The following is a 27,626-nucleotide window of genomic DNA, read 5'->3' on the forward strand; positions in this document are numbered from 1 at the left end:
AGAGAAATATTATAAGATGTACATGTATATACTAATATTAATGTTGTATATAAGCTTAATTGGATGTATGTTTAATTCAGATGAAGCTAGGAGTGCTTATAAATTTTCAAGACGCACAGAGTATACAGTGAGGAGAGGCAACATAGATATTTGGGGAGATGGGGGATTAAAGGAAGTGAGAATATTGTTTTTAAGATGAAAAACTGTGGCCAGGGAGACTTTAAGGAAGATAAAAGAACTACCCATGGAACTTTAGTAACTAGGAAATTCTTATTGACCTGGGTACTTAGACAGTGGACCGAACTATGATGGACAGACTCAATAAAGAAGTTTTCAAATTTTGGTAAAAACAAGCAATGGAGAATGGTGGAGATAGGCCTCTCATACTTCTACTCAGGAGAGATCTGGTTCTATTTATAGGCTCACAATGAAACCGCTCTATGGATTAAGAGTTCTGACTAGTTAAAGAGAAGCAAGGAAGGGTACAAAGAAAAAGCTCCATTTGTACCCTCATCTCCTTCTCCCTTATTCTTCTACTTCTCCTACTCTAGGGCTTTTCTCCTCACTGGAACCCTGGTTCCCACCTCTGACAGCAGCTGATTATCTCTGAGTACTTGGAATTCCCAGGACAGCAAATACTCAGGGATAATGGGCACCAAGTATTGACCACATCTATTCTAGATGTGAATGAATTGGAAATACTAGTGGTTTTGATGAAGAAATGGACATCTACCACTCACATTTCCTCTTCCTCATAATTACAGTTGGATGATGTGGTACACATCTGCAATCCCAGTACATAGGAAGCAAAAGCAGGAGATTCATGAGTTTGAAGCCAGCCTGGGCAACACAGTGGGCTCCTTTCTTAAAACACCAAAGGGCTGTTTATAGCATAGTATGAGCAAGGCCCCCAGGTCAATCCACAGCATCCATGTGGTAGCTATTCCACTGTTGCAGATTTTGGTATTACACAAATGAAATTTGAAATTTTGATGCCCCAACTTAAACCTTTGGAGACCTTCATAGTCACTGTACCTATGAAGCAGAATAAAGCTATGTGACTGAGAATGTAAGGAGAGCTCAACCACAATGCTCAGGGCCAAGATCAAGGCTCAAAAAATGTATCTCTAAGGTAAGGTAACTATTCTGCTTTGCTCCAACCAATGCATAAATAAGTGGCAAAGTAGAGACATGGAAAACTATGAAAGTTGCTTTAATTATAAATTTAAAAAAGTCCACATTAAATGTAAAGCCTTATAAAATGAGGGTATATAAACACTGATTGGGCCAACATTATTGGTATTTCTGAATCTTTCATTAGCTTCCATGTAACTACTCTCTTCCCCAATAGAAATGAAAAGCCGGCAGACTATTTGCAGAAGCCATGTAGCCTGTGTTGTCAGCTTGACATTCGGAACATTCTCCTCTTCAGCTCAGCTGACTTCTTGTCTATCCGGGTGGCACACTCCTCCGTGGCCTTTTCAATGCCTTCGTGGTATTTCTCCAAAGCCGTTTTCAAGCTCACAAATATCTCCTACATGGAAGTGAGGTAGAGTACAAATCATTCCATTAAAACGCCTTGGCTGAAATGGGTCACAAAAATTCCAGCAGTTTAACTCATATTTATTTATACTATTTAGGGGCCTAAACTTTCATGCAGAAATGCACGCACTTGCTTACTTGTACTAACACTCATGCAGGAGGCTGCATAAACACATCAAAACAGTCCACTACTTAGATAAAGCAGAGCAGGGACATACCATAATGGCCAGGATCCAAGACAATAACAACAATTAATCAAGGATCAGTTTACCATGTGAACCTTGAAAAACATTCCGATTAACATAATCTGTGCAATGGACCCTGATCACTATTTGATATCCCTAGAGTCATTTTAGTAGACTTATGAGGGAGTTTTACAATAAGCAATAATGACTTCTCATATATGACCCAACAATATAAAACAGAAACAAAAACAAAAATGAGCAGAGCTATTTTTATAGACCAAATAAAACAAGAAACAAATTAGCCTGTGTATATTTTCTTCCATCTCATACTTATGTAATATTGATCTTTTTTTTATTACCTATTTTCCTTAAAAAAGGTTCTCAGATCATGATACAATGAAGAGCGAGTGGTACTACAAAGTCACAGGCTGTGTTCACTACTGAAATAACACAGCTTTTGCCCAGAGAGGTAAGAAAAATGGGAAATTTTAAATATCTCTCCTATTAAATTTTTCCTAAGCCTATAATTCTGGCTGTTATCTTTGTTTCTATTCTAGTACAGATATTACCTGATTTGAATAAATTTAACAGATTATAATTCAATATAGTATGTATTTATAGTGTTCAAAAAAATCCCATTATGTCAAGTACTCAACATGTATGTAAATTTGAGAACTTAAATATTTATATACAATTTACATATACCTATCTAAATATATTTATGCATATATAGTCACATATGTGATATGTATTCATACACACATCTGCTTTAGGCTAACCATGCTTCAGAAATTCAAGCATGCTTCAGAAATTCAAGCATGCTTCAGAAATTCAAGCATGCTTCAGAAATTCAACTTATTAAGTCCTAATATAAAATATATAAATATGTTTCGATTCATTAAGATCTAAGCTAGTATCAAATTACTACAACCGTGACAAAACATGAACAATTAGGAAAATAAACCACACATTTCTAAAAACTTAATTTCTTAAAACTTGTAGCAAAAATGAGTTACATCGTAACTTGTGTGAAGGCCATTTAAAGAAACAAAATCATCACAGTCAGCAGCTACAGATCAATTTAGATTCCTACCTCCACTGGGGCATACATTTATTAATACTAAAAGGAAAGCTGAATAAAGTAGAAAGACATTGCTTGTGAGAAACTATCAAAGGGTAGTGTGGCTAAATAAAGACATACATTCTGGAAATATATCAGTCAACTATTTCCTCCGACCCAAAGGAACACTTTTCTCCAGAGAACAAACATGCTCTCATAGAGCCAGTCATATAGACAAAGGCACAATAAATAAAGACAATAGCAAAGCCCAATTCCAAGGGCACATGCAAGAGGAAACAAACATCTGAAGCCCCGAGCTCCCCTCACAAGATGGTTATTGATAACAAATCAGACCTCTGACCAATACTACCTATTTTAGAATTTCCAATTAAATTCGATATGCAAGTCGAACTTTATAACCCTAGTTGACAATCATTCAACTATAAGAGTTTTACTTTAATGGCCTCAGTGGACTTAAACATTCTTAAAATTAAAGCACAGGGCTGGAGCTGTGCCCCAAGGGATGCAGCACTTGCCAAGCAGCCACAAAGACCCGACATTGACTGCAGTGAGCATTGACTGCACATGGGCGCACCCCCCACAAAATAACAGTTAATTTATTTTGTTGCTATCTAATATAGATTCATTGGCTATATAAAATATATATAGCTAATGAATGGAATATGGCTAATTTAATGGAATATTAGTCAAATTAAATTTCAGTTCCTCAGTCACACTGGACACATGTCAAAGACTCATTGGCCACATATGCTTAATAGGGCCTATACTAAACAGTCTACAACATTTCCAGTGTTGAGGGAAGTTCTGTTGGATAGCGTTGGTCCAGTTGCCTTAGTTTTCAAATTAGAAAATTTACAAATATGCAAAATGAATGAGCTTCATATTCTCAGTGTCATCATTTATCCCAGAGGTTTATATTTAAATGCATCACCTAACACAGAATACATAGTACACAATACAATAATAAAATGGAGGGAAACTAAATAAACCAAACCAGCCTAGAAGTCAAGTGCTTGAAATGTAGATAGAACACTGATAACTAAATTTTTGTGTTATTTCATTATAATTAATTCCATTTTAAATAGTCACATTTGCTAGTAGCTACCCAACTGGACAGCAAATATCAAGGTTATTTGAAATAGACTAAAATGCTACAATATTTGAGAGAAGAAAGAAACTAAACATATCTGAAAGGACTCAGAGAAAGTAATAATCCAGACACCAAGCAGATGCACAGACTGTCTGTTGAAATATTGACTGGAACTGTAGGAAAACAGGGAGGTATTATCTTGAACAAGAAAGTGCAGCATTAAGAGTGACATTTTAACAGAACAAATTTGGAAATACTTAGTATTCAGACAAGATCTGATGCAGAAAAATTGAAATCAAAGGAGAGATGCAACAAGTTTTGCTGCCATTTACAAGTGTTATAAAATTCTATAATAATGTATAAATACAAAGGGTGACGTATGAATGAATAGTGCCACTGAGTAAAAAAAAGAAATCATCATATTAACTTGGTAAATCTGAAGGTTAGGATTACCTATAGCAGGTCCAAAATTTAAATCCTGTGATAAAAAATGCTAATGCCACAGAGAAATATGATGAAAAAAAAATAGGGGAAGAGCTGGGTGCTTGTGGCTCATGCCTATAATCCTAGCTGTTCAGGAGGCTGAGATCTGAGGATCATGGTTCAAAGCCAGCCCAGGCAGCAAAGTCCAGGAGACTTATCTCCAAAAAAACCACTAGAACATCAGAAGTGGTGCTGTGGGTCAAGCGGTAGAGTGCTCGCCTTGAGCTGAAGAGTGCAGGGACAGCGCCCAAACCCAGAGTTCAAGCCCCACCACTGACCAAAAAAAAAAAAAAAAGGGGAAGAGGAAGAAAATGAGGACAGATGTAGAAAGATAATGAATATGATTTTGCAAATGTTATTTTTGAGGAACTAGATCAGAAAACAGATTTTTTTAAGCTATCAAAAAAAGGTAGTCAGTATAACTAAAAGTAGGATGATTATATCTCTGAAAACAAACAAAAAAATCATGAGAAAATGAATATGATGCTCACCATGATCCAATGGTGTTGCACAAAGAATGATTTGGCAGTGTTAACATATACATTTTTCCAAATGGCTATTCAATGTAAGATTGGGGAGGTAGTTCAGAACAACTGAGCAAGCTGAACAATTAACCTTAGGAGTGTGATTAATGAGTCTATGCTACTCTAAAGGGGAAAAAATACATTGTAGGAAAGAGGCCAGATAAAGTCAACATTTTTGTCTTAGAGTAAAAGGCATATTGGTAGATGTGCAGGAGACAGAAAGAAACAGTGTGATGGTAGATTTAAACTGCTGGATTTAAACTGCTATTGGCATAAGAACAGACCTCAGGACCAATGGAATAGAATTGAAAACCCAGAAATGAACCTACAGACCTATAGCCATCTAATCTTCAATAAAGGAGCTAAAACAATAGAATGGAAGAAAGACAGCCTCTTCAGTAAATGGTGCTGGCAAAATTGGTTAACTACAGGTAGAAAACTAAAGCTAGATCCTTATATTTCACCCTGCACCAGAATCAACTCCAAATGGATCAAAGACCTTGAAGTCAAAGCAGACACTCTGAAAACATTACAGGATGGAATAGGAGAAACCCTAGGTCTCCTTGGCTCAGGCCGAAATTTTCTGAATAGAGACCCAGAAACACAACAAATCAAAGAAAGGTTGGACAAATGGGATTGCATAAAGTTGCAGAGCTTCTGCAGGGCAAATGACATAGCTAGCAAGATCAATAGAAAGCCCACAGATTGGGAGAAGATCTTTACTAGCCATACAACGGACAAGCGTCTCATATCTAAAATATACTTGGAACTCAAAAAATTAAACCACCCAACAACAAATCCTCAAAGAAACAACTGCCCAATAAATAAGTGGGCGAAAGACTTAAAGAGAAACTTCTCTGAAGAAGAAAGAAGGATGGCCAATAGACACATGAAAAAATGTTCAACATCCCTAGCCATAAAAGAAATGCAAATCAAAACAACATTGAGATATCACCTCACTCCAGTTAGAACAGCAAAAAACAAGAACTCTAACAACAACAGATGCTGGAGGGGATGTGGACAGAAAGGAACCTTACTTCATTGTTGGTGGGAATGTAAACTTGTTCAACCACTTTGGAAAGCAGTATGGAGGTTCCTCAAAAGACTTCACATAGAACTCCCCTATGACCCAGCAATCCCACTTTTGGGCATTTACCCAAATGTTTACAAACAAGACCACACTAAAGCTACCAGCACAACTGTTTATTGCAGCATTATTTACCATAGCTAAGATCTGGAACCAACCCAGATGCCCCTCAGTAGATGAATGGATCAAGAAAATGTGGTATAGATACACAATGGAATTCTATGCCTCCATCAGAAAGAATGACATTGCCCCATTTGTTAGGAAATGGAAAAACTTGGAAAAAATTATATTAAGTGAAGTAAGCCAGGCCCAAAGAAACATAGGTCCCATGGTTTCCCTTATTTGCAATATCTAGTATATGTATGAGTCAAGCGGAAAAGGTCAGATAATGTGACATCAGGAAAATGAACCCTTAGATATGTATTTTAAGGTTTTTTCCTTTCATGCATGTGTTTCTAACGTATTTATAAGATTATCTCTTTGTTGCTTTGTATGTCCCTCCCCCACAGTATAACCCCTGCTTTCACTATATTTGATGTCAGTACAACTTGTGGAGGAGATGGGGAAAAACCAGTTGTTTAAGGATACAGGTGGACCTGTTGCAACAATGAGAAGTACAAGTTGTCATGTCCAAAACGAGCTTTACAACGTAGGTGTGAGGGGGGGAAGGGGGGGAGGGGGGAAAGGGTGGGTAGGAGAAGGATTGGGATTGGGGGGGAGGGGGGAGGCTGGGAAGGGAGGTGAAGGGTAAACAAAGGAGGAGGCTGCAATGCTTGGCAAGAAATGTACGCATTATCCTGCCCAGGTAATTGTAACCCCTCTGTACAGTATGTTCACAAATAAAAATAAATTAAATTAAAAAAAAAAGATTTTAGAAATCTGGTTTGATATTAAAGAATGTTGTGTCTTTTGAGGAACCTCCATACTACACTCCACAAAGAGCTCCCCTATGACCCAGCAATCCCTCTTTTAGGCATTTACCCAAATGATCACAAACAAGGCCACACTAAAGCTACCAGCACAACTATGTTTACTGCAGCATTATTTACCATAGCTAAGATATGGAACCAAACCAGATGCCTCTCAGTAGATGAATGGATCAAGAAAATGTGGTATATATACACAACGGAATTCTATGCCTCCATCAGAAAGAATGGCATTGCCCCATTTGTTAGGATATGGAAAGACTTGGAAAAAATTATATTAGGTGAAGTAAGCCAGGCAAAAGAAACATAGGTCCCATGGTTTCCCTTATTTTCAATAACTAGTATATGTCTGAGACAAACAGAAAAGGTCAGATAAGTTGATGTTAGGTGAAATGAACCTCAAGATAGGGATTCAAAGGTTTTTTTCGTTCTTGCGATTTTTCCTAACATATTTATAAGATGATTTCTTTGTTGCTTTGTATGTCCCTCCCCCACAGTATAACCCCTGGTTTCATTGTATTTGATGTTGGTATAATTTGTGGAAGGGAAGGGCAAAAACAAATTGTTTAACGAGGGATACAGGTTGACCCATTGCAACAATGAGATGTACAAGTTGTTATGTTGAAAAACGAACTTTTCAACTTTGGCCGGGCTTGGGGGAAGGGGTTGAGAAGGGATGTGAAGGGTAAACAAAGGAGGAGGCAACAATGCTTGATAAGAAATGTACTCATACCTTGCCCATGTAATTGTAACCCCTCTGTACAGTATTTTCACAATAAAAATTTTTTTAAAAAGAATGTTGAAAATAAAAATCTTAACTTGGTCTTTCACTTATCATAAGCTTGAAATAAGCTGCTAAAAGTCCAAACCCACATTAAGCTTCATTAACAGATGCATTGTGCTTTCAGGCTGGTCCCAGCACTATTTTGGAGGACTAGGCTCTACACTAGGCTCTAGCACTAGGCTCTACATTTTTTTTTAATTAAAAAAATAAACTATTAAGTGTTGCACAGAGGGGAGAAGAGAATAGACAAGCTAGTAAGGAATCTGAAAATTAAGCTGCACAAAGTGGACAATTGGGATAATTAAACCAAGTAAGACTGAAAGGACCCATGGTCATTATCTTCGGATGTCTGAGGGGTTATTATGTAGAAGGGGCAGATCTGTGTCAGAGAAAAGATCTGGGCTCAACAGTACAAAGCAACTGAGTATTTTAAATTCGAAGTGAGAAATGACATTTTGAAAACTGCAGATGTAGCGGAACACCTAGGGTGGATATGACCTCTACTCCATTAAAAACAATTAAGCAGCTAGAAGTGTGACTCAAGTAGTAGAACCTGCCTAATAAGCATAAGGCCTAAAGTTCAAACTCCAGTAGTTTAATAAAATAAAAGCAAAACAACAATTAAGGAGACTCTATCAATGTTTTTCAAAAGCCACTATATTCTGTAGATGAGGAGATAATTCAGTTAAGAAGCGTGAGAAAAATAAGGGGTTCTCAGAAGCTATCAAGGTTCATAGGCTCCATTGCTGGAGGTTTTCACTGGAAGTGTTTGGCTAGGGGTGGTGGTGCCCATTTAAAAATCCCTCAATAAATTCTAATATAGCCAGCTTCAAGACATGCTGTGTGAGATGATCTCTCAGTGAATTTATGGAAAGCATATGACATATAAGCACCATTCTAGGCCTGGTTAGACATGACACACAAAAGTTAAAAACGCAAGATTGCATGGGGGGAGGGGGGAGGCTGGGAAGGGAGGTGAAGGGTAAACAAAGGAGGAGGCTGCAATGCTTGGTAAGAAATGTATGCATTATCCTGCCCATGTAATTGTAACCCCTCTGTACAGTATGTTCTCAAATAAAATAAAATAAAATTTAAAAAAAAAACAAACAAAACACAAGATTGCTGTCATCTTGAAATGTATGTAAAAATCTAGCAGTAACATACCTGAAGTTTGAGTTAGTAATTAGTAACGAATGCATTTACAACTGGGTTATTAGCTGTACATAGTCCATGTGATAACACCTAAACGTGTTGATTTTAGTTACAAGTCTCTCTCATTGTACAGATAGAAAAAGGACAAGAAAAAAAAAAGTAGTTGGAATACAGAAAGAACAGAACAGAAAAAAAAAAAAGCAACACAATGGTGAACTGGGCAGGCCAAGGGAAATCACAACCATTTTTTCCGTTTTCCCTTCTTCCATTCCTCTCTTCTTTCCTTTCGGAATAGCTCTGAGAAAATGTTCAGTAGCCACACATCCATAGGCAGCTGCTTATAATGTACTCTTCTCAGGGATCAAAATGTCTGAGAATAGGTAAAGAGATTTTCTACTATGGTCTTTCAGCATTAGATATCAGGGCATTTCAGTAATTGTGATCTAAGGTGTTAAGGTATGTAAAAAAAAAGGGAGGAAAAGGAAGCCAGAGGTATTGAATAAAAAGTGGCTATTTTTAGTGACTTTTGGTAGAGAAATTCAGACAATTATTCTGGTTAAACACTCTGGAAAGTATAAATCAAATTTCAAAAGTTAAGGAAAGAATGGAGATGTAGTAAATGTATCAAGAATAGACTATTTGTTTGAGACTTCAGTAGTTAAAAAGATTTGTCCTTTTACCAGATATACATTTTATGTTCGGTGTTTGTAATGTGATTTTGAAAGACAAAAATGCAAAAGATGCCAGTGCTCATTACTTAAGGTTATTTATGTAGCAATAAAATAGATATAGTCTGAATAAGCAAAAAGTAATTTTAGGTAATTATGATAAAGACATTAAGAGGCTTATAACACAAAGGGACCAATTTAAGCTCTGTCTCCCTTAGTTAACAACTCAAAAGAGATTTGACATTAATGTTAATAAGTATTTGAGATCTTTTTATCAGGAGAAATGATGCAGAAAGTTTTTAGAAGGATATTACTTAAAATCACTATCTACGTCACTATAACTAATAAATTCAGAATCTTTATGGAACAACATTTACTGGGAAATATGATTTCTGGCTTTGTGTTATTAGGGAAAAAGGCAAGCAAAAAAAAAAAGGCTAACAGGACAGGATGGGAGCTATAAGGACAAACAAAAGCAAAAGACCCATAGGGTAATTTTCTATCTCATAGAACTGACAATTTTCATAGTGGAGGTGATACAATTTTTATTTTAAGCTCATGAGATTATATGAAATTAATTTCTTATGAATGCATTCTTACCTGGGACTTTAGTTTTTCTCTTTCAGTGGCATCTTTTAGTTGCTGAATTGCAAATTTAATTTTCTGGATTTCTTGATTAATTGTGGTTACTCGCTCACAGACAGCACCTCTTTTTTCTTGAACTTTATTGCAATCCCTAAAGGAAGGGAAAAAAGAGATAGTGATAACACCTCTTAGGCATTTCAAAAAGACAGGAAGTGGCGCTGTAGTAGCTCAAGTGGTAGAGCTCTCGCCTTGAGCTGAAGAGCTGAGGGACAGCACCCAAGCCCAGAGTTCAAGCCCCATGACCGACAAAAAAACAACCAAAAAAAAGAGAAATATATAACTCTGATTTTGTTCCAAAACTAATGAGTCAGTATTTGTTTAACAACCCTAAAATTCTTCCCAAGACAGCAAAAAGACAGATAGAAACCCCAAAGTGTACTGTCACAGTCAAATCACAATATGTAATGAGCTCTTTTATTCAGATCTCTTCCTCCTTTTCCTTTCTTCCCTCCCTTCCTTCTTTCATAGTGCTGTGGATCAAACCTAGGGACTTACGTTTGCTACACAAGTGCTACTGCGCTACACTCCCAGCCTTCAAAAACTATTCTGTATAAACGTTTTTAAGTTGCATTTCTTCAGTTATCTATATTTATATAATATTAATGGGACTGTAATTCAGTACAGTTTTTTGCAAGGCAGTTGGGCAATAAATACAAAACCTTATGTTTCCACCCATGCTTTGCATGGTGGGCCTCATGTTTCCTTAAGGACTGAAAGAATGATGCCCTAGCTATACCTGTGACAGGCATTGTTATAACACATTATTAGGACTAAAAAGACTACCAACCAAGGAAGTTTAGCATTCTTAGCTGAGAACAAGGCTTATTCTTAGAATAAATGCTATTAACTCAAGGGATCTGCTATGACATACCAGTTGATTCAATCTACTGTATCTCTAAATCACTGTCTCAAAGAGACCTGAAGTATGTAGTAGCACCAGGATCCTTTTGAAGAATAATACAAAGGAGATGGAATTGTGGTATTTAGAAAATTAAAAAAAAATACTAGTAACTAAAACATTTGAAAATCTGGACAAATGAAATATCTTTTTGCAAGTAGAGTAGATTTGACTTCCTAAAGAGAAAAATGTATTAGTTTTTCCTAATTATTTTCTAATATTCTAAAATATGCAAATAAGTTCATACTCAATTACTGTCCGTTTGTACTGTGTGATGTCTTCATGTTTCTTGTTTATTTTGAATTGTGCTGTGGCAAGCTTTTCTTTCTTTACAATCATCAGTCTTTTGAATGAATTTTCTTCAGTCTTTAATTTCTTTAGTTCTGACTGATCGCTTTCAATTTGGTCCTCCAAGTTCAGGCTCTATATTTTATGAGAAATGTTTAAAGTCAATAACAACAAGTTAGGATTTCTACACAAAAGGAAAGGGTATTTTCTAGGATAAGCTGTAGTAAAACCCAACTTTGAAATGGGATACAACTCTTCTAGTCCTAAAAGCCCAGCCCAAAACACAGACTACACATGAGGACACAAGGAATACCAGGGAGGTGCTGGGGTTGCAGAGAAACAGCATAAGAAAAGTGTTTAGCATGCTCCTTTGTCAGAAGGATTAGAAGAGAAGGTTACTATAAGAGAAGCAGCAAGAGGTTGGAGTTGAGGGATGTGGGCTCTGAGCTGAGGCAGTAGGATTAAAAACAAAAGGGTGGATATTAGAAACAAAAGCAGATCTCTGTCCTGCTGACTCTTGATAGCAGATAAAAGGATGATATACAACAGGGAGGAAGAGAATGTTGGGCAGTTAACCTCCTAAGCCATACATGTCTCAAAAGAGGCAACTACTACCAAATATAATGTAGTGATCCCGGGTATCATCTAGATTAAGATGAAGTTAAAAGAAGTTAAAAAAATTTGTGAACTTCTAGATTGAGGAGCTACGGTGACAACACTAGTTCTCATTATTTAAAGTAGAAACCATGTACCAAACTTTGAATATCTTTTATAAACTTAAGTTATAATGCTAGGCACTAAAGTGGGACTTAATGAATACTGATTATACAGGACCACCCCTAAATGTGAGAACAAGTTTAAATATCCATTACCACTTTTCAAAATAGATATGGCATTACACCATGTGAGTTAATTTCATATTCATGTCATCTGAAGGTTAAAATAGGTCTTGGTGATTACTGTGTTTAAAAAAGAAAAGTGTCTTATTCTCTGGCACAATGCCTCACATATTATTCTGTAGAATAGTCCTGTTTTTCTTTTAAGAAAATAGTAACAAAAAGTGAAATCAAATCCAAAGAACTATAGTAAGCTATTACAAAATAAAGACATAAAAAGTTGCACACAATACAAACCTCTTTTAAGATACTGGTTAATTTTTCTCTATTATCTGCAAGGTCCTGTATTTTCTTTTGATACAGCTGCACCTCCAGCTGACATGAAGGCAGGCAGTCAACTGAGTCTCTATAGATTTCATACTTCTCCATCACTTCTTGCTATGAAAGGAAAAAAAACACAAGACCACAGTTTGATATTCTCTTTTCTAAAACTACAATTTTGTCAATTTGTTTGCCCTTGAGTGATTTCTACATTTAATACTGAAAGCTCAAAAGAAGGGAACAATTAAGTTTCTAGGTCAGTAACAAAGCACTATTACTGACATGTGTCTACCCATACATAATTACACTTAATAGCCAGATATCCTCACACAAAGGAACCTGCCACCATTGTACTAAAGCACTTACTATCCTACCTTCCAAAGGTTACTTGTGCTATTAAAGAGTTTACTCTGGCTGGGGAGATAGCTTAGTGGTAAAGTGCTTGCCGAACATGTACAACGCTGTGGGTTCAATCCCAGTACCAGCAATTAAAAAAAAAAAATTATGCCGATTCTTAAATTCTCAAACAAAAAATTCTGATTATTCCAGGACAATTGTACTAACTATTTAAAACTTTCCTATTCATTCCAATAGTTACTAGTAAGGCTAATTCTAAATGTATAATAATATAAAGATTTTCCTTCTTCCCACCATTGTACTCCTTGCTTTGCCTTAACCATCAGATTTCTCTTCAGTTTAAGGTCTAATCATATTATTGCCTATTTTTCAGTTGTACTTTTCTTTGTAATTGTCCCAATTTGTAGATATTCTTTCTATGTGAATAATAACCCCTTTACCTGGCATATGCAATGAAAATATGGTTTAATAGGTCTATACTTCTGTCTAGTTTTTGGACTTCCATTCTTAATTTAAAAAGGTCTACTTGAGTGTGGTAGCATACTTTTAGAATCCCAGCATTTGGAAAGCTAGAGAACTATAAACTCTAAGCTAACCTGAACTGAATACAGCAAAAATAATCCATGATCACTCTTACAATGTCTAAAGTTGTTAAACATTTAAATCAAATATTTAATACTTAAATCTTAAATGAGAAGTTACTTTTATAGGTAGTGCCAGGTATAGGTCCAATTCCCTTTTCTTCTAGATGGTTATATAAATTTTAAAATAAAACATACTTTCCCCATAAATAAGCAAATTCTGGTGATTTTTATTCTATTCTTAAGTGATAATTTTAATGATCAGAAATTACTTGGATAACAAATTCAAAAATAAAGTAGAATTTCACTTACTAACCAGTTTTAATATCTTGTTTAAAAATTATTCTAAAAACAGATTGACATAAGTTCTTACAGCAATTTTATACTGACAGTAAAACTGGACAGAAGGCACAGATTTCTCACACATGCCCTATGCACACATGTAAACAGTCATATTCTTCATAATATATATGATGATTAGGAGCCTTATTGTCGTTTGCAAGTTGCTTAACACCTTTACTCCCTGTAATAAACTCATTCCATCTTACATGGACAGGGGCATTTCTGGTTTGATCTCCCAGAGCAAAGTCTCAAACCTCTGTAGCATAGTATCTTTGTCCCAGCGACGTTACAAAAGAGGTACAAAGGTCCAAAATATTAAAGAGAAAGATATATAATCCAGAAGGCAGAAAACTGGCATGTGATCACACAAGAATTTGCCAAAAAAAGAAAGAAAGAAAAAGATTAAAATAAAAGGAAACTCACCCTGGAATGTTTCAGCTTCTGGACTGTATCTTTCATTTTTTCTCTGTAATTCTTTATCTTTTCTGGGGAATCCACAATCTTTGTTTTTAAATTGTCTTGTACTTCTTTCAAAGAAACCACTAACAATTTCAGTTCATTCTGTCAAGAAACATTTTCCTTAATTAAGTATGAAGATAAAATTGGTAAATTCTATAATAGGAAACAATAAACTAGGGTTGTTTGCTGAAGTAAGCATAGAATGAAATTCAGACCATCATCACTAGCCTGATTAATTGCTCACAGCTTTCTACAGTTAAAAGAGCAAACTTGTTAGCATGACATTCAAGGCCTTAAGCTATATTTTTGTGATCACTATGGTCCTCATAAAATCTCACACCATCTTAATTCTGTCTGCAATCACAATTTCTATTAATCCTTGAAAACCTTGCTCCCATTTCTTCCATAAACAGCACAAGTATTATAGGTATAACACTATATATTTAATGTGCTTAAAAATACACCACGTGTCTTGGAGTTGTGAAGTTACCTCTGTTTTCCCAGGACCCAGACAAAGTAATAGCACTGGAATGGTGCTCAATATATGCGTGTTTGTATCAAAGCAAATCCTTACTTCTACCGAATTTCATTTATGAATGAAACTACTAGAAGAAAACATGAGGTAAACACTTCAAGACACTGGAATGGGAAAAGACTGTCACACAATACGCAAAGCACAAAATGCAAGCACATTTTGTGTGTATTACATTTTGTGTAATGTTGAACTGAAAAGTTTCTGTGCAACAAAGAAATAATCAACCCACAGAATGGAAAGCAATATGTGCTTTTACAGTATGTACATATTATGATTTGCAATTATATAATTATTTACAAATTATTTAGTATCTTTCTCCCCGTAATAAACTAACTCAATCTCAGGAGAACAAGGTTTTGTTTTGATCTCCCAGAACAAAGCCTCTAAACTCTAGTGAAACAAAACAACTGTCTTGAAATTACATTTCTTCCTTGACCCCACCTACCTACTAATGTTAAAGAAGAGCTAAATGGCAGGAAATTATATAGTACATAGAAGGAACTCCAAAAAATAAATAGCAAAAAACACAACCCAATTAAAAGAAATAGATGTAAATAGGCCAGCCTGGGCTACATATATAATACAACACTGCCTCAAATACACACACACACACACACACACACACACACACACACAAAGAAAAAAGAATAAGTAAATAAAGGATATCTAAAACCAAAATAAATAAATTTGGGAAGAATCTAGAAAACAAGGATTAAAATAGAGAAACCAAACAGACTGTGATAAGAGAATATAGTATATGTATTTCACTAGGTAAAAATGTAAGCCTTCCATAATGGGAAAAATTTTGAAAACTACCTAATTTCTTTAATCTATAAAATTTCTTTAAAAAACACAATAGGTAAGCTCTCCAATAGTTTATGAATAATAATAAATCACTAAGATGGCCAAAATCAAAAGTATGAAAGAAACCAAATTATAATAATTTTTTCTCCCTGTAAGAATGGAAAAATAAAATAAAGACATTTAATTTTAGCAAGGATATAGATGGAATGGGTTTGAACTCAGAGGCTTAAGCTTTTTAGGCAAGCATTCTATCTGAGCTTACAATGCAAACCAGGTTTGTCTCTTAACTTGCCTCTTTCCTCCATTTTTTTTTTATTGTTTTAGTTTGTTTGTTTTTTGGTGTTAGCAAGGATAGAAGAAGGGATACAGTCATATTCCACTGGCAGGAATATGAATCAGTATGTTCTAAGTTTGGCAACATTAGTCAATAAATTAACTCATGGCAACAGGAGTCAGTCAAGTGCAAAAGTCTGAATTTAAGCCGGGCGCCAGTGGCTCACGCCTGTAATCCTAGCTACTCAGGAGGCTGAGATCTGAGGATCGAGGTTCAAAGCCAGCCTGGCAGGAAAGTCCATGAGACTCTTATCTCCAATAAACCACTCAGAAAAACCAGAAGTGGTGCTGTGGCTCAAGTGGTAGAGCACTCCCCTTGAGCTGAAGAGCTGATAGCACCCAGGCCCAGAGTTCAAGCCCCACAAACAACCAAAAAAAAGTCTGAATTTAGAAATTTATCCTAAGAGAGCTGGGAAGTTGGCTCAGTGGTAGAGTGTTTGCTTCCCTTGCATGAGGCACTGGGTTTGATTCCTCAGCACCACATAAACAGAAAAGGCCGGAAGTGGCACTGTGGCTCAAGTGATAGAACGCTAGCCTTGAGCTGAAGAGCAGAGGGTCAGCACCCAGGCCTAGAGTTCAAGCCCCATGAATGACCAAAAAATTAACTGAAGATACGAGAACCTGGTAAATAAATACAAATACATACACTTGTACATGTTCATATCCATGGCACATGCATATGTTATCAAAAGGGAACCAAAAGATGAAGTTAGATAATGTCCATCCATATAGACCCATTAACATAATAACTATCTTTATATATACATGTACACTAGAAATAATTTATGCACACATGATATATAAGCATATATATGAGATCTACATATATATTGGGTTGTATGGCTTTTAGTACATTTTTATTTTCTCAGTCACAATTTTAAGTAGAAAAAGACTGAGTTGATTTCATTTTGAGGGAGAGATTATAGAGAAACATCTGACAATCATAATGCATACAGGTAAAATACTCCTCCCATAGTGCAACCAAACGTTAAATGCTAGACAACAGAAAAACCTTACCAAGCGCTTAGTCTTCTCTGAGATATCTGATTTCTTTTGGGAATTTCCCTCTTGCAGCACTGTCTACAGAAAGAAAGAAAACAAATGTCTTACTATGACTCTAATTTAAAGATGGCAGAGAATGTTGGAACAAGTGACATGGGTCAAGATGCATTGTATTCATAATCTGACTTGTCGAATTAAAACTTCCTTGCACAACTACCTAAATAATAATAATTTTAAAATAAAGGTTATATATCTATATATATATCTATATCTATCTATCTATATATATATATATATATTGTTGTTGTTGTTGTTGGTTGTGGGACTGAACTCTGGGCCTGGGTTTTGTCCCTTAGCTCTTCAGCTCAAGGCTAGCACTCCACCACTTGAACCACAGTGCCACTTCTGGTTTTTCCTGTTAATGTGGTACTGAGGAATCAAGCCCCGGGCCACATCCATGCAAGGCAAGCACTCTACAACTGAGCCACCTTCCCAACCCAAGGTAATAATTTTTTTTTTTTTAAAGCAAAATGAGGCCAGGTGCCGGTGGCTCATGCCTGTAATCCTAGCTACTCAGAAGGCTGACATCTGAGGATTGTGGTTCAAAGCCAGCCCAGACAGGAAAAATATGTGAGATGCTTATCTCCAATAAACCACTCAGAAAAGGCTGGAAGTGACACTGTGGCTCAAGTGGTAGTAGAATGCTAGCTTCAGCAAAATTAGTTCAAGGACAGTACTGAGGCCCAGGGTTCAAACAAATAATAATGGAAAAAAAAGCAAAATGATTTAACTTTAGTCACCTATTAATTTCTCATAAAATTATGGACCGGGTATTTTCAAACTTCCTCTGTTTAGTTCTTCTATGTCACAAGAAATGTCTAAGAATTTCTTCATGAAGTAGTTAAATCTAACTGCATAAATGTAACCTAACATTAAAACTAAACTACATTGAAAACTAATGAAAAAGTGTGTGAAAAATAATGAGCACCAGAGTGTTTCCCTAAATGTGTAAAATATCTCAAGGTGCCTATGAGATGTGGTATCTAGGTTGCTATAGTACACAGTAGGACTAGACACAAGAGAACCCTAAAAAATTCAATTCACCTAGACTGTATAGAACTTTGGCAACACAAACAAACTAGCACAGCTCTCTACATAGTTGAGCGAAGATGGCAAAGGGCACATATGGACATAGTAATATATTTGATTTCTCTAGTAAACAAAAGCAATGTGCCTTTACCCTCACTACATGTTTTTCTTTAGGGTATTTCACAAAAGATACCGTTTTTTGACGAAACTCTTGGTTCAGTGATTGCTGCAGATCCTGAATATCATCCGTAAGTTGCTTGAACTCTTCCTGCTCTTCAACTGGAACAGAACTAAACACAGGGAAACATTTATCCATTCAGGATATAGAGAGGACACAAATTATCTGCCCTCAAGTAACTTAGAAGAAACATCTGCTTTTTTGTTTGTGAATTACATAATTCCATATGACAGCTCTTTAAAACAGATGACCTTCATTCCCTACTGAGAGAAGATAAAATGAGTACCTTTAAGTTTCTACTATCAAATCTATGCATCTGCCCTTCATAAAATAAAAATGGCATTCCTTCTTGGGTTAGCCTCCTCCAATGATTGCCCTACTTTTACTTTTGCTGTGGTATATTAGCTACCTGCTTTCATTCTACTCTAAATCCCTTTTTATTGCCTCTGTCCACATTTCCATTAAATTATTTCTTTTCCTCAGTTTGTAAGAATCCTTAGTATATTAGGATTACTACAGTCTTTGTTATTATTCTTTGTATCAGATGCTATAAGTATTCTCTCTCAATTTGTCACTTCATTTGTGGCATCTTTTCCTAACCTAAATTGTAGTATCTGCCTTTCATTCCTAGTTTTTTCAGCTTAGTGTTGCCTGTGAGGGCAATGTTCATTGGGATTTTCAAATAAGACACAGGTCAGAAAAGCTATCACCTGAAACACACAACCTCGAAGACATCCACAAATTAGAAATAACTTAAAAATGAAAACACTTCTTAAAATCAGTACAGATGACCCTTAATTTACAAAGGAGCCACAGAACAAATATCCAACTTTATGATATACATTCTACTTCAAACTTTTAAAAATTTGATTATTTCCCTAGCTAGGAATAGATGGTACTGGGTATGGAGCTCTAGCTTATCAGATCATAAGGGCAAACCCAAGCTTCAGTGGACTGAACTGCTATGCTCAGCTGCTTAGCTAAATTTGATACTTTCCAATTTACTGATGGTTCATCAGACAGAACTGTACTATGAGTTCAGAAGCATCTGCATATACAAAAAAGAACAAGAAATTAGAGCACTTAAAAGATTCTTCCCTGTGTCCAAAACAAAGCAAGCTGTCAGAGGAGGAAAAATTGAATCAGCATTAACTGATCTGAAGACAGAGTTTAGACAGTATTGCTTCTACGTAAGACAAACTCATTTTTTTTTTTTGGTCATGAAGCTTGAACTCTGGGCCTGGGCGCTGTTCCTCAGCTCTTCAGCTCAAGGCTAGGCTCTACCACTTGAGCCACAGTGCCATTTCCGGCTTTTTCTGTTTATGTGGTGCTGAGGAATCAAACCCAGGACCTCATGAATGGGAGGCAAGCACTCTACCACTGAGCACCTTCCCAGCCCCAAACACTGGTTTTAATTCACGAAAGCAAGTTAAAGAAACTTCAAACAAGTCAGGCTGTCACACCAACAAAAAGAAAGCCTATGGTAACATAATTAAGAGTTAGAACAAAATCTGTATTTTTTTTTTAGAAAGGGCAAACTTAAATATAGTCTGATATTTATTAAGGAAGGTAAAAAGGGACTTCAAATAGACTTATAGACTTGTAAATACCACTCATAATCCACTTTGCAGTTTGAAATAACATTCATTTGTTAATCTCCCACTTACTCAAGTCTCTCCAGCTTCATCAGTGCCTCCTGGTGTGCAATATTCAACTGCTGCATTTTGTCCACAGAGGTTTTCTAGTAAGGTAATTTTCATAATCTCATATCACTACTTTTCATCATTCTGTGATATATTAAAAAAAAAAAAGGTCTACTGTTCCATACTACAAAATGTTTGCTCACCACCAGAAATGGAAAATACAAATAGGCATTTGTGGAAAATTAACTTTATTTATTTGACATATTGGGGGGCTGTATATGATAGCTACCTCCCCAGCCCAAGAACTTTTTCGTGCAACACAAAAGTTGAGTTCTAACCATGATTAGTCATTGTGTTAGGTGCTAGAAATTTTTAAGAAGACTTGGCGTTCCTACACTTAAACAGTAGTGTTCTCCAACTCAAGACTAGTGCTCTACCACTTGAGCCACAGTGTCACTAACAGTAGTGTTCTCTTTGACATCAAATATGAATAAGGAAATTACAAAACATGATATAGTACTGATTATAAAAGGATTAAAGAAAAGTTACCACTCAGCACAATGGGGTAATAGATTAAATAAAAAAGTCATAGAGAGCTGTGTAGAAGTGACAGATGTTTCAGCTATGTGGGTACAAGTATATATAAACTTGAGTGTGTTCATTATGTTCAGATGGTATAAGCTTTGCATGATTTGTGCAAGGAAGTATATATGTAGCTCAGTGAAGCCACAGCATCAGATCTAATTGTTTGATGTTACTCTGGTACTTTCTGAGGTCAACCTACTTCAAAACTGGGAAGAGGGGCTGGGAAGGTGGCTCAGTGGTAGAGCGCTTGCCTTGCATGCCTGAGGCCTTGAGTTCAATTCCTCAGCACCACAAAAGCAAAAGAGAAAAAAGCCAGAAGTGGCACTGTGGCTCAAGTGGTAGAGTGCTAGCCTTGAGCTCTAGAGCTGAGGGACAGCGCCCAGGCCCAGAGTTCAGGCTCCAAAACCAGACCCCCCCCCCAAAAAAAAAAAAACAAAAACCTGGGAAGAAATGGACAAACCACACAAACAACTCTAGGCCATTATCAGAAAGGCAGATATATTTGATATATATATGTATCAACTATTTAAAGAACACGATACTGTATAATCAATATTCTCTTCCCTAAAATTTCCTAATATAGGAAAAGCCTCAGTTGAGAAAACAAAAACTCAGCTTCTCTGTTACCAAAGAAACATTGCTTTGAAATAAGCTTTCCAGAAACTAAAAGCTGCAACTTCATATAAATATAGTAACAAATTCAATTCTACCTGTAAAAAAAATTCAAGATAGATCAATAATTCATAAATGATGCTATTATTGATCTGATGAGTAACCCACAAATATATTTAAATCTTACATATTGCTTGAGAAACTCCATATATGTGCCACGGCATTCTTCTCTGAAGTGAATGAAGTTAATAATGCCACTTAAAAACCGACTTGTCCGTTTTGCTTCTGAAATAGAAAGCAATTCTTTTAATTACATCTCTGAAACATTATTTGAAAATGAAAATCAATCCTTCCCTATCATATACTTGGCTCACAGTATATTAAATAACACTGCATGCTATAGCAAAGTGTGGGAAATCTGTTAACACAGATTTACTTTAATGATCAGAATTAGGCAAACCAGTTTTGGCCACAAGCGTGTAACAGACCAAACTGACCATCTCACCTCAAAATAGGAGAGCAGACAAAATGCACAAAGCAATAAATTTCAGATATGAGAACACAGGCCATGGGGCAATTCTCCCGAATCAAACAAGGCAAATATTTTTGATACATTTTGCACTCAGACTGTAAGGGGCTCCAAGCTGCAGTCCAGATGGGGAGACCATAAGCAGAAACAATGCTTAGTCAAGATAAGCATTTCGAAGTTTGGAAGGGTGAGGCAACTAGAATGAGACTGAGCACTTCAGAGGAAAGAGCTACAAGGAGTTCCAGAGGCTTTTAAGGAGGTCCCCAACTTCTCGGGAGAACACTAATCAATACCTCAAAATATTAAGGTTAAGGGAATCATCAGGAATATTTGAAGTAATAAATTTTTTAAAAACCCAATATTCAGGAGTACAAAATCCTTTAAGCTTAGTATCCAATAAATACGAAGACATGAAAAGAAATATGACAATATGATCCTTAACAAGAAAAAAGAAACATAGAATAACATAGATTTTTGTAGGATGTAAAAATTGTCTTTATGAATACATTACATTAACTCAAAGAAGAAAGTATTTTGAAGACAAAAGATAAGGTGACTGTTTTTCCAGAGACTTAAATCAAACTTCTGAAATTTAAAAAAAAAATTAAAAAAATAAACACTACACCAGATGAGATTAATGGCAGATTAGGCCTGGAAATGAAAGGATTGGGGGAAGTGGAAGACAAACCAATACAAACCTCAGGATCATCTCACTACATGAATAAAACAAGACACTTAATATCACACTTCACAATAAAATTTCTTGTCAATTTACCACTTTAATTCAACACTACACAAGAAGTTCTAGACAGCATTGGATTCAAGAAGAAATGAAAAGCATCCAGACTGTAAAAGATGGAAACTGTCTCTGATCTCATATAATGTAACTCTCAAATTGAAATCCTAAAAACATTTAATTAAAAAAAAAATCTACTAGAAATAAGTGATTTTAGCAAGGTTTCTGTATATAAATCAACTGAATTTCTCTAACAATAACCAGTCAGAAACTTAAATTTTAAGGAAAGTGAAAAAAAAATCATTAAAAATTTAAGTGGTAAATTTAACAAAATGTTTGCAAGACCTGCATTCTGTAATGTATAATGCATTGTTGGGAAAATAAATTAAACCTTAATAAATGGAGAGAGGTAACATATACATGGGCCAGAAGATCCAGTTCTTTAGATCCAGTACATTGTTAAATACTCCCTAAATGAACTTTACATTCAAAGCAATCTCAATCCCTCCACCTTTTAGTGTGGTTTGGGAAAGATGGGGGAAGTAAAAAAAAATTCTAAAATGTACAAGGACCAACAGCCAAAAAATTTTTGAAAACACAAAAGAAAGTTGGATGAATGATACTACCTGACTTCAAATCTTACCATAAGGCAGTCTGTTAGACATAAAAATAAGCCATTTAGATCAACAGAAGAAAAGAGCAAGCCCAGAAAGATGTCCAACTTATTTTTAAAATGTTTCATTTTTCAGAATTGTTTTAGGTTCATAGCATGAACAAGCAGTTGGCTGTTTTCAGACACTTGCATCACTAGACAAGCTTCCTCAGAGTGGTTCATTTGTTAAGATGGATGAACCTGAACTGACAACGTCATCACCCAAACTACATAGTTTATAATGGTATTCATACTAGCCAATGTCACAGGATTGGGTTAGTAGCCTTTGTAGACTAGCTTCTTTGGCTTAGTCAAATTGCCTTAACATTCCTCTATGTCTTTTTATGAAAGTTTATTTCCTTTTAGTACCAATAGTATTTCACTGTACTGATTTACTAACTTATTCACTGATGAATACCTTGGTTATGTCCAAGTTTTGGTAGCTGTGAACAAAATTGCTCCAAATAGCTTAGTGTAAAGTTTTATATAAACTTTGAAATATTCAGTTTCTTTTAGTAAATACCACAAGAGCAGGACTACTAAATAGTATGGTAAGAATAGTTTTGTAGGAAACTGTCACACTGCTACTGTGGCTCTACCACTTTGAATTCTATCAGCAAAGATTAACAGTATTTGCTGTTCCGCCATCCTTGTCATCACTTGATGTTGTCACTGTTTTGGATTTTTGTTATTTTGATAGATATGCAATTGTATATTAATTGTCATTTGACAAACTGGGTCTTTCAAGTGGAAAATTTTCTCTAGAATTATGCTATTCCCATGCAAAAAACAAGAACCCTGACATTTCCCTTACACAGTATGGAAAGATTAGAAGGCAAAGTTACAATTCTCCTGAGGTAAAATACAGAAGTAAATCTAAGGAAACTTGAATTACATCAAGAATTCTTTGTTTTATTTACAAACAGAGTTTTGCTATATAGCCTAGGCTGTCACAAGCCTTTATGCCTCCCTTGTTTAAAGTTTCTTAATAGGACACACAAAAGAAAAACAAACACCTCACAGTGATCTTTTTGATAAATAGTTTACTTCTAGAATAGTCTAACAGTTCAATAAGGTAGACAATTCAACTTAAAAGGATAGGCAACTGATTTGAACAGAAACTTAATGAAAGAAGATACAATATAGCAAATAAGCATATGAAAATATGCTTGCTTTTATTAGTCATCGGTTAATTTAAATTAAAACCATTAGATACCATATACATGCTCCAGAATAGCTAAAATTAAAAATGCATAATTCTAAGACTAGGGTAGATATATAGCAATCAACATAAGCATATATTGGTAGTTTTACAGCCACTTTAGAAAAATAACTTGGCAATTTCTTTAAAAAGTAAGCACATAGCCAGGCATGGTGACACACACCTATGATCCCAGCACTGTGGAGACTCGGATGTAAAGAATCCCATGTTCCAGGCCAGCCTGGATTATATGAGAAGATTGTCTAAAGCAAGTAAAAGAAAAAGTATTGCCGGGAGCCGGTGGCTCAAGCCTGTAATCCTAGCTACTCAGGATGCTGAGATCTGAGGATCCTGATTCAAAGCCAGCCCAGGCAGTAAAGTACGTGAGACTCTTATCTCCAATAAACAACTAGAAAACTGGAAGTGACACTGTGGCTCAAGCAGTAGAGCGCTCACCTTGCGCTGAAGAGCGCAGGGACCGTGCCCAAGCCCAGAGTTCAAGTCCCACGACCGACCAAAAAAGAAAAAAGAAAAAGTAAAAGAAGGAGGCAATGTAGTTACCCATGAACCAGTACTGCTATTCCTTAGAACTTAGAGAAATGAAATCATGTCCACACAAATTCACAGCTGCTTTGTTTATAATGACCAAATATTAGAAACTCAATTGTTGATTAACTGATCAATGAATAAACTGTGCTACATACACTTACAAGAGATTACTCCGAATAAAAAGAAACAGAGTACTAAGAAATGTAATCAAGGGAGGAGTTCCGGGAAGATGGCGGAGAAGCTGGAATCTGAACAAGCTCTTGCATAGAAAACAGTTTCAGAGTTCCAGTGAACAGTCCCAAGCCAGAGAATCACACCAAGTGTGCCATCACAGGACAGAGAGTTAGTCAAGAGAGGGGAAGCCAAGCAGACACATCTGAGCACTTGCCAGCAGCTGCTGCTGCGGCGGCAGGGTCGCAGCGGCGACCACAGCCGCGGCCATACCTGAGCGCTCACACAGAGAGTCCGGGACGAAGGAGCCAGACGCAGCGGGCGAGAGGATTCTACTCAACACCAGCAAGAACCGACAAGGAGCGGACAATTTCATCCTGCACTTTGCAGACCAGAGACGACCCAGGATCCAAGACTCGGCGTGAGTAGAAGCCCGACTTCCTCACTCCTTCCCAGGGAGCAGAGGAGGGAAGGCCACCCCTCCCCCCACCCAGCACCGGTGATCTCCATCTTGGATACCGACAAAGCTCGGAGGAGCGGCTAGCTCCAGCTCAGGCCTTGGAATAAAACGAGTCATTTAGCAGGTCACAAGAACTTAACGGCGAAGTGACCTCACAGACTCAGTTCCATCCAGGGAAAAGTCACCCAGCTCAGGCGCCAGCCATTGGAGTGGCTCTCCTCACCGGGTAACCAGAGCCAGAGGCTGCCCCTCCCTCTAGCAGCCACCACAATCAATTGAAAAACAGAAACCCTGAGAATGGCTCCAGGCTGGGTGCTGTGAGTTTTTTTCACAAAATAGCCCCAGGGAAAATCTACTGTTTGTTGAAAGGCCTCAACTCTACCCAGAACCTAGCCTCATCACTGCATCCCCCTCTTTTGTGATTCTCAAAGCAGATCACCCTCCCAGTAAACTAACCTGGGAGGGGGATCTCAAAATCTTGGGTAAAGCAGAGCATTTTTCTGCCTGTTCCAACAAACTGACTTAAGAAACCAATCAAGCCACAGAACCTCAAGCTGACCAGAGACTCCAACCAGACTCTGGTTACAGACAAAAGGGAGATACAGGAATCTTCCCACCCCTCCCCCCCAAAAAAAAAAAAAATCAAAGAACTTTTTTCTTCTTCTTCTTTTCTTTTTTTCTTTTTTTTTGTTTTGTTTTTTTTTCGTTTTTTGTTACCTTATATATATAAAAAAATTTTTTTTGCTTTTCTAAAACTTTTATTAATCTTTAAGTTTTGCCTCTTCTGAAAAAATAATTGTTTTCCATTAACTTTTTTTTTCTCCTCTTATAATTTTTATTTTAGGAATACATGAATGTGTGTTTTCCTTTCTTTTCTCGTCTTCTTTTTTTCTTTCATTCTTAATTATCTTTTTGTTTTTTGTCTAGCTCTACTGAACTTCTGATCTTTTCTTCTCACTTTTCTATCCTTTCCACCTTTTCCTCTTTGTCCTTCTTTATGTGACTTAACTCTTGTCCTGCACATCCTCAGATAAACCCGTAGTTAACCAGTAGACCCTACCCCCCATTGTGTACACACTTAATCCACAAACTTATTACTCAATTCAAAACCTCTGAGACTTAAATTCATTAATAGCAGTACTACCTCTTTATACCTATATAATATTTTAAGCATTTTTTTAAAGTTTTTCACATCTCCTCTATGTCCCTCCCTTTCTCTCAACATATTCATATTCCTCTATAAATAGATGGTCTTTTAATCTCTAAAATAACATTAATTTTTACGTTTCTATTTTTTTTTCTGGTCTCTTTTCATTCCCCTTTCCCTTTCTTCTTTTTCTCTCTCTCTCTACTTGCATCCTACCCAACCTATTTCCTGCATTGTGATTAGGACATAGTTAACTCTCCCTGTGCCTCCCCACACCAATCTATTCCTATTTTTTACCCACATCTCTCCCTAACCCTAATAATTTCTGGTTTTCCAAATTCTTCTCTGTGGTTCGAAGCCCTTTAACATATAGTTGTTTGATGTCGAATACATGTATCTGTTGAACTAGATTGTATCTGTAGACTATTGACTGTACAAATGCAAACTTTGGTTGATGGTTGCCTTAAGATAGTGTTCTAGCACAAAACTGGTGCTATCTTCATCTCAAATGGGCAGAGTAAGCCGGAAAAACACAAGAAAAATGGCATATTCGGGTATCTCAATTCCCAATCTTGATAATCAGGGGTTAGAAGAGATAATGAATAATCCAGAGGAGAGTTCCCAAACAGCTCTACAAACACTGCTGGCAAACATGATAAATGAAAAGTTTGACAATGTACAAAGGACTCTGTATGAGCGTGACAGGGAGAGAGAGGAGGCATCCCAGAAGTTTATACAGGAATATCATAAGCGTGAGGAAGCTACTCAAAAACTGATACAGGATTTGCGTGAACAACTTGAGAATACTCAAAGAGAAAGGGAGGAATGGCGTGAGCAGGCTGAGAACACTCAAAGAGATCTGCAGGAATCCCACGAACGGGAGGAAGCTAATCAAAGAGTAATACAGGAATTGAGAGACCAGGTAGAGAACACACAAAGATCACTAAAGGCATTCATGGAATCCATTAACAAAGAGCTGAAGGAAGTCAGGGAGACCACAAAGGGAATGCTGAATGGAACCCAACAGAAGGAATGGGAGCCCAAAGAAACCATAACCAATCAACTAAGTGATTTGAGGACAAACACTGAACACCAAATTAAGGAAGTAAAGAAATTCATACAAGACCTAAAACAGAGCTTCAACAAAGAAC

General features: G+C 36.4%; 1 protein-coding gene across 1 annotated transcript in view; it reads right to left on the bottom strand.

Annotated features, from left to right (window-relative positions):
- Nucleotides 1-1,192: 1,192 nt before the first annotated feature.
- Nuf2 (NUF2 component of NDC80 kinetochore complex) overlaps nucleotides 1,193-27,626 on the bottom strand; it is a 39,617-nt gene continuing 13,183 nt past the window's right edge. The window contains exons 6-14 of the mRNA XM_042677351.1: nucleotides 21,218-21,315; nucleotides 19,858-19,931; nucleotides 18,206-18,302; nucleotides 16,939-17,001; nucleotides 14,214-14,351; nucleotides 12,487-12,627; nucleotides 11,313-11,488; nucleotides 10,123-10,258; nucleotides 1,193-1,534 (exon numbers count right to left, since the gene is read on the bottom strand). Of these exons, the coding sequence (XP_042533285.1) occupies nucleotides 1,400-1,534; nucleotides 10,123-10,258; nucleotides 11,313-11,488; nucleotides 12,487-12,627; nucleotides 14,214-14,351; nucleotides 16,939-17,001; nucleotides 18,206-18,302; nucleotides 19,858-19,931; nucleotides 21,218-21,315 (1,058 nt within the window). The 3' untranslated portion in view covers nucleotides 1,193-1,399. The remainder of the gene's footprint in view (nucleotides 1,535-10,122; nucleotides 10,259-11,312; nucleotides 11,489-12,486; nucleotides 12,628-14,213; nucleotides 14,352-16,938; nucleotides 17,002-18,205; nucleotides 18,303-19,857; nucleotides 19,932-21,217; nucleotides 21,316-27,626) is intronic.

The sequence above is a fragment of the Dipodomys spectabilis genome, unplaced genomic scaffold, assembly GCF_019054845.1.
Source record: "Dipodomys spectabilis isolate Male_0828 unplaced genomic scaffold, ASM1905484v1 ptg000036l, whole genome shotgun sequence".
NCBI lineage: Eukaryota > Metazoa > Chordata > Mammalia > Rodentia > Heteromyidae > Dipodomys > Dipodomys spectabilis.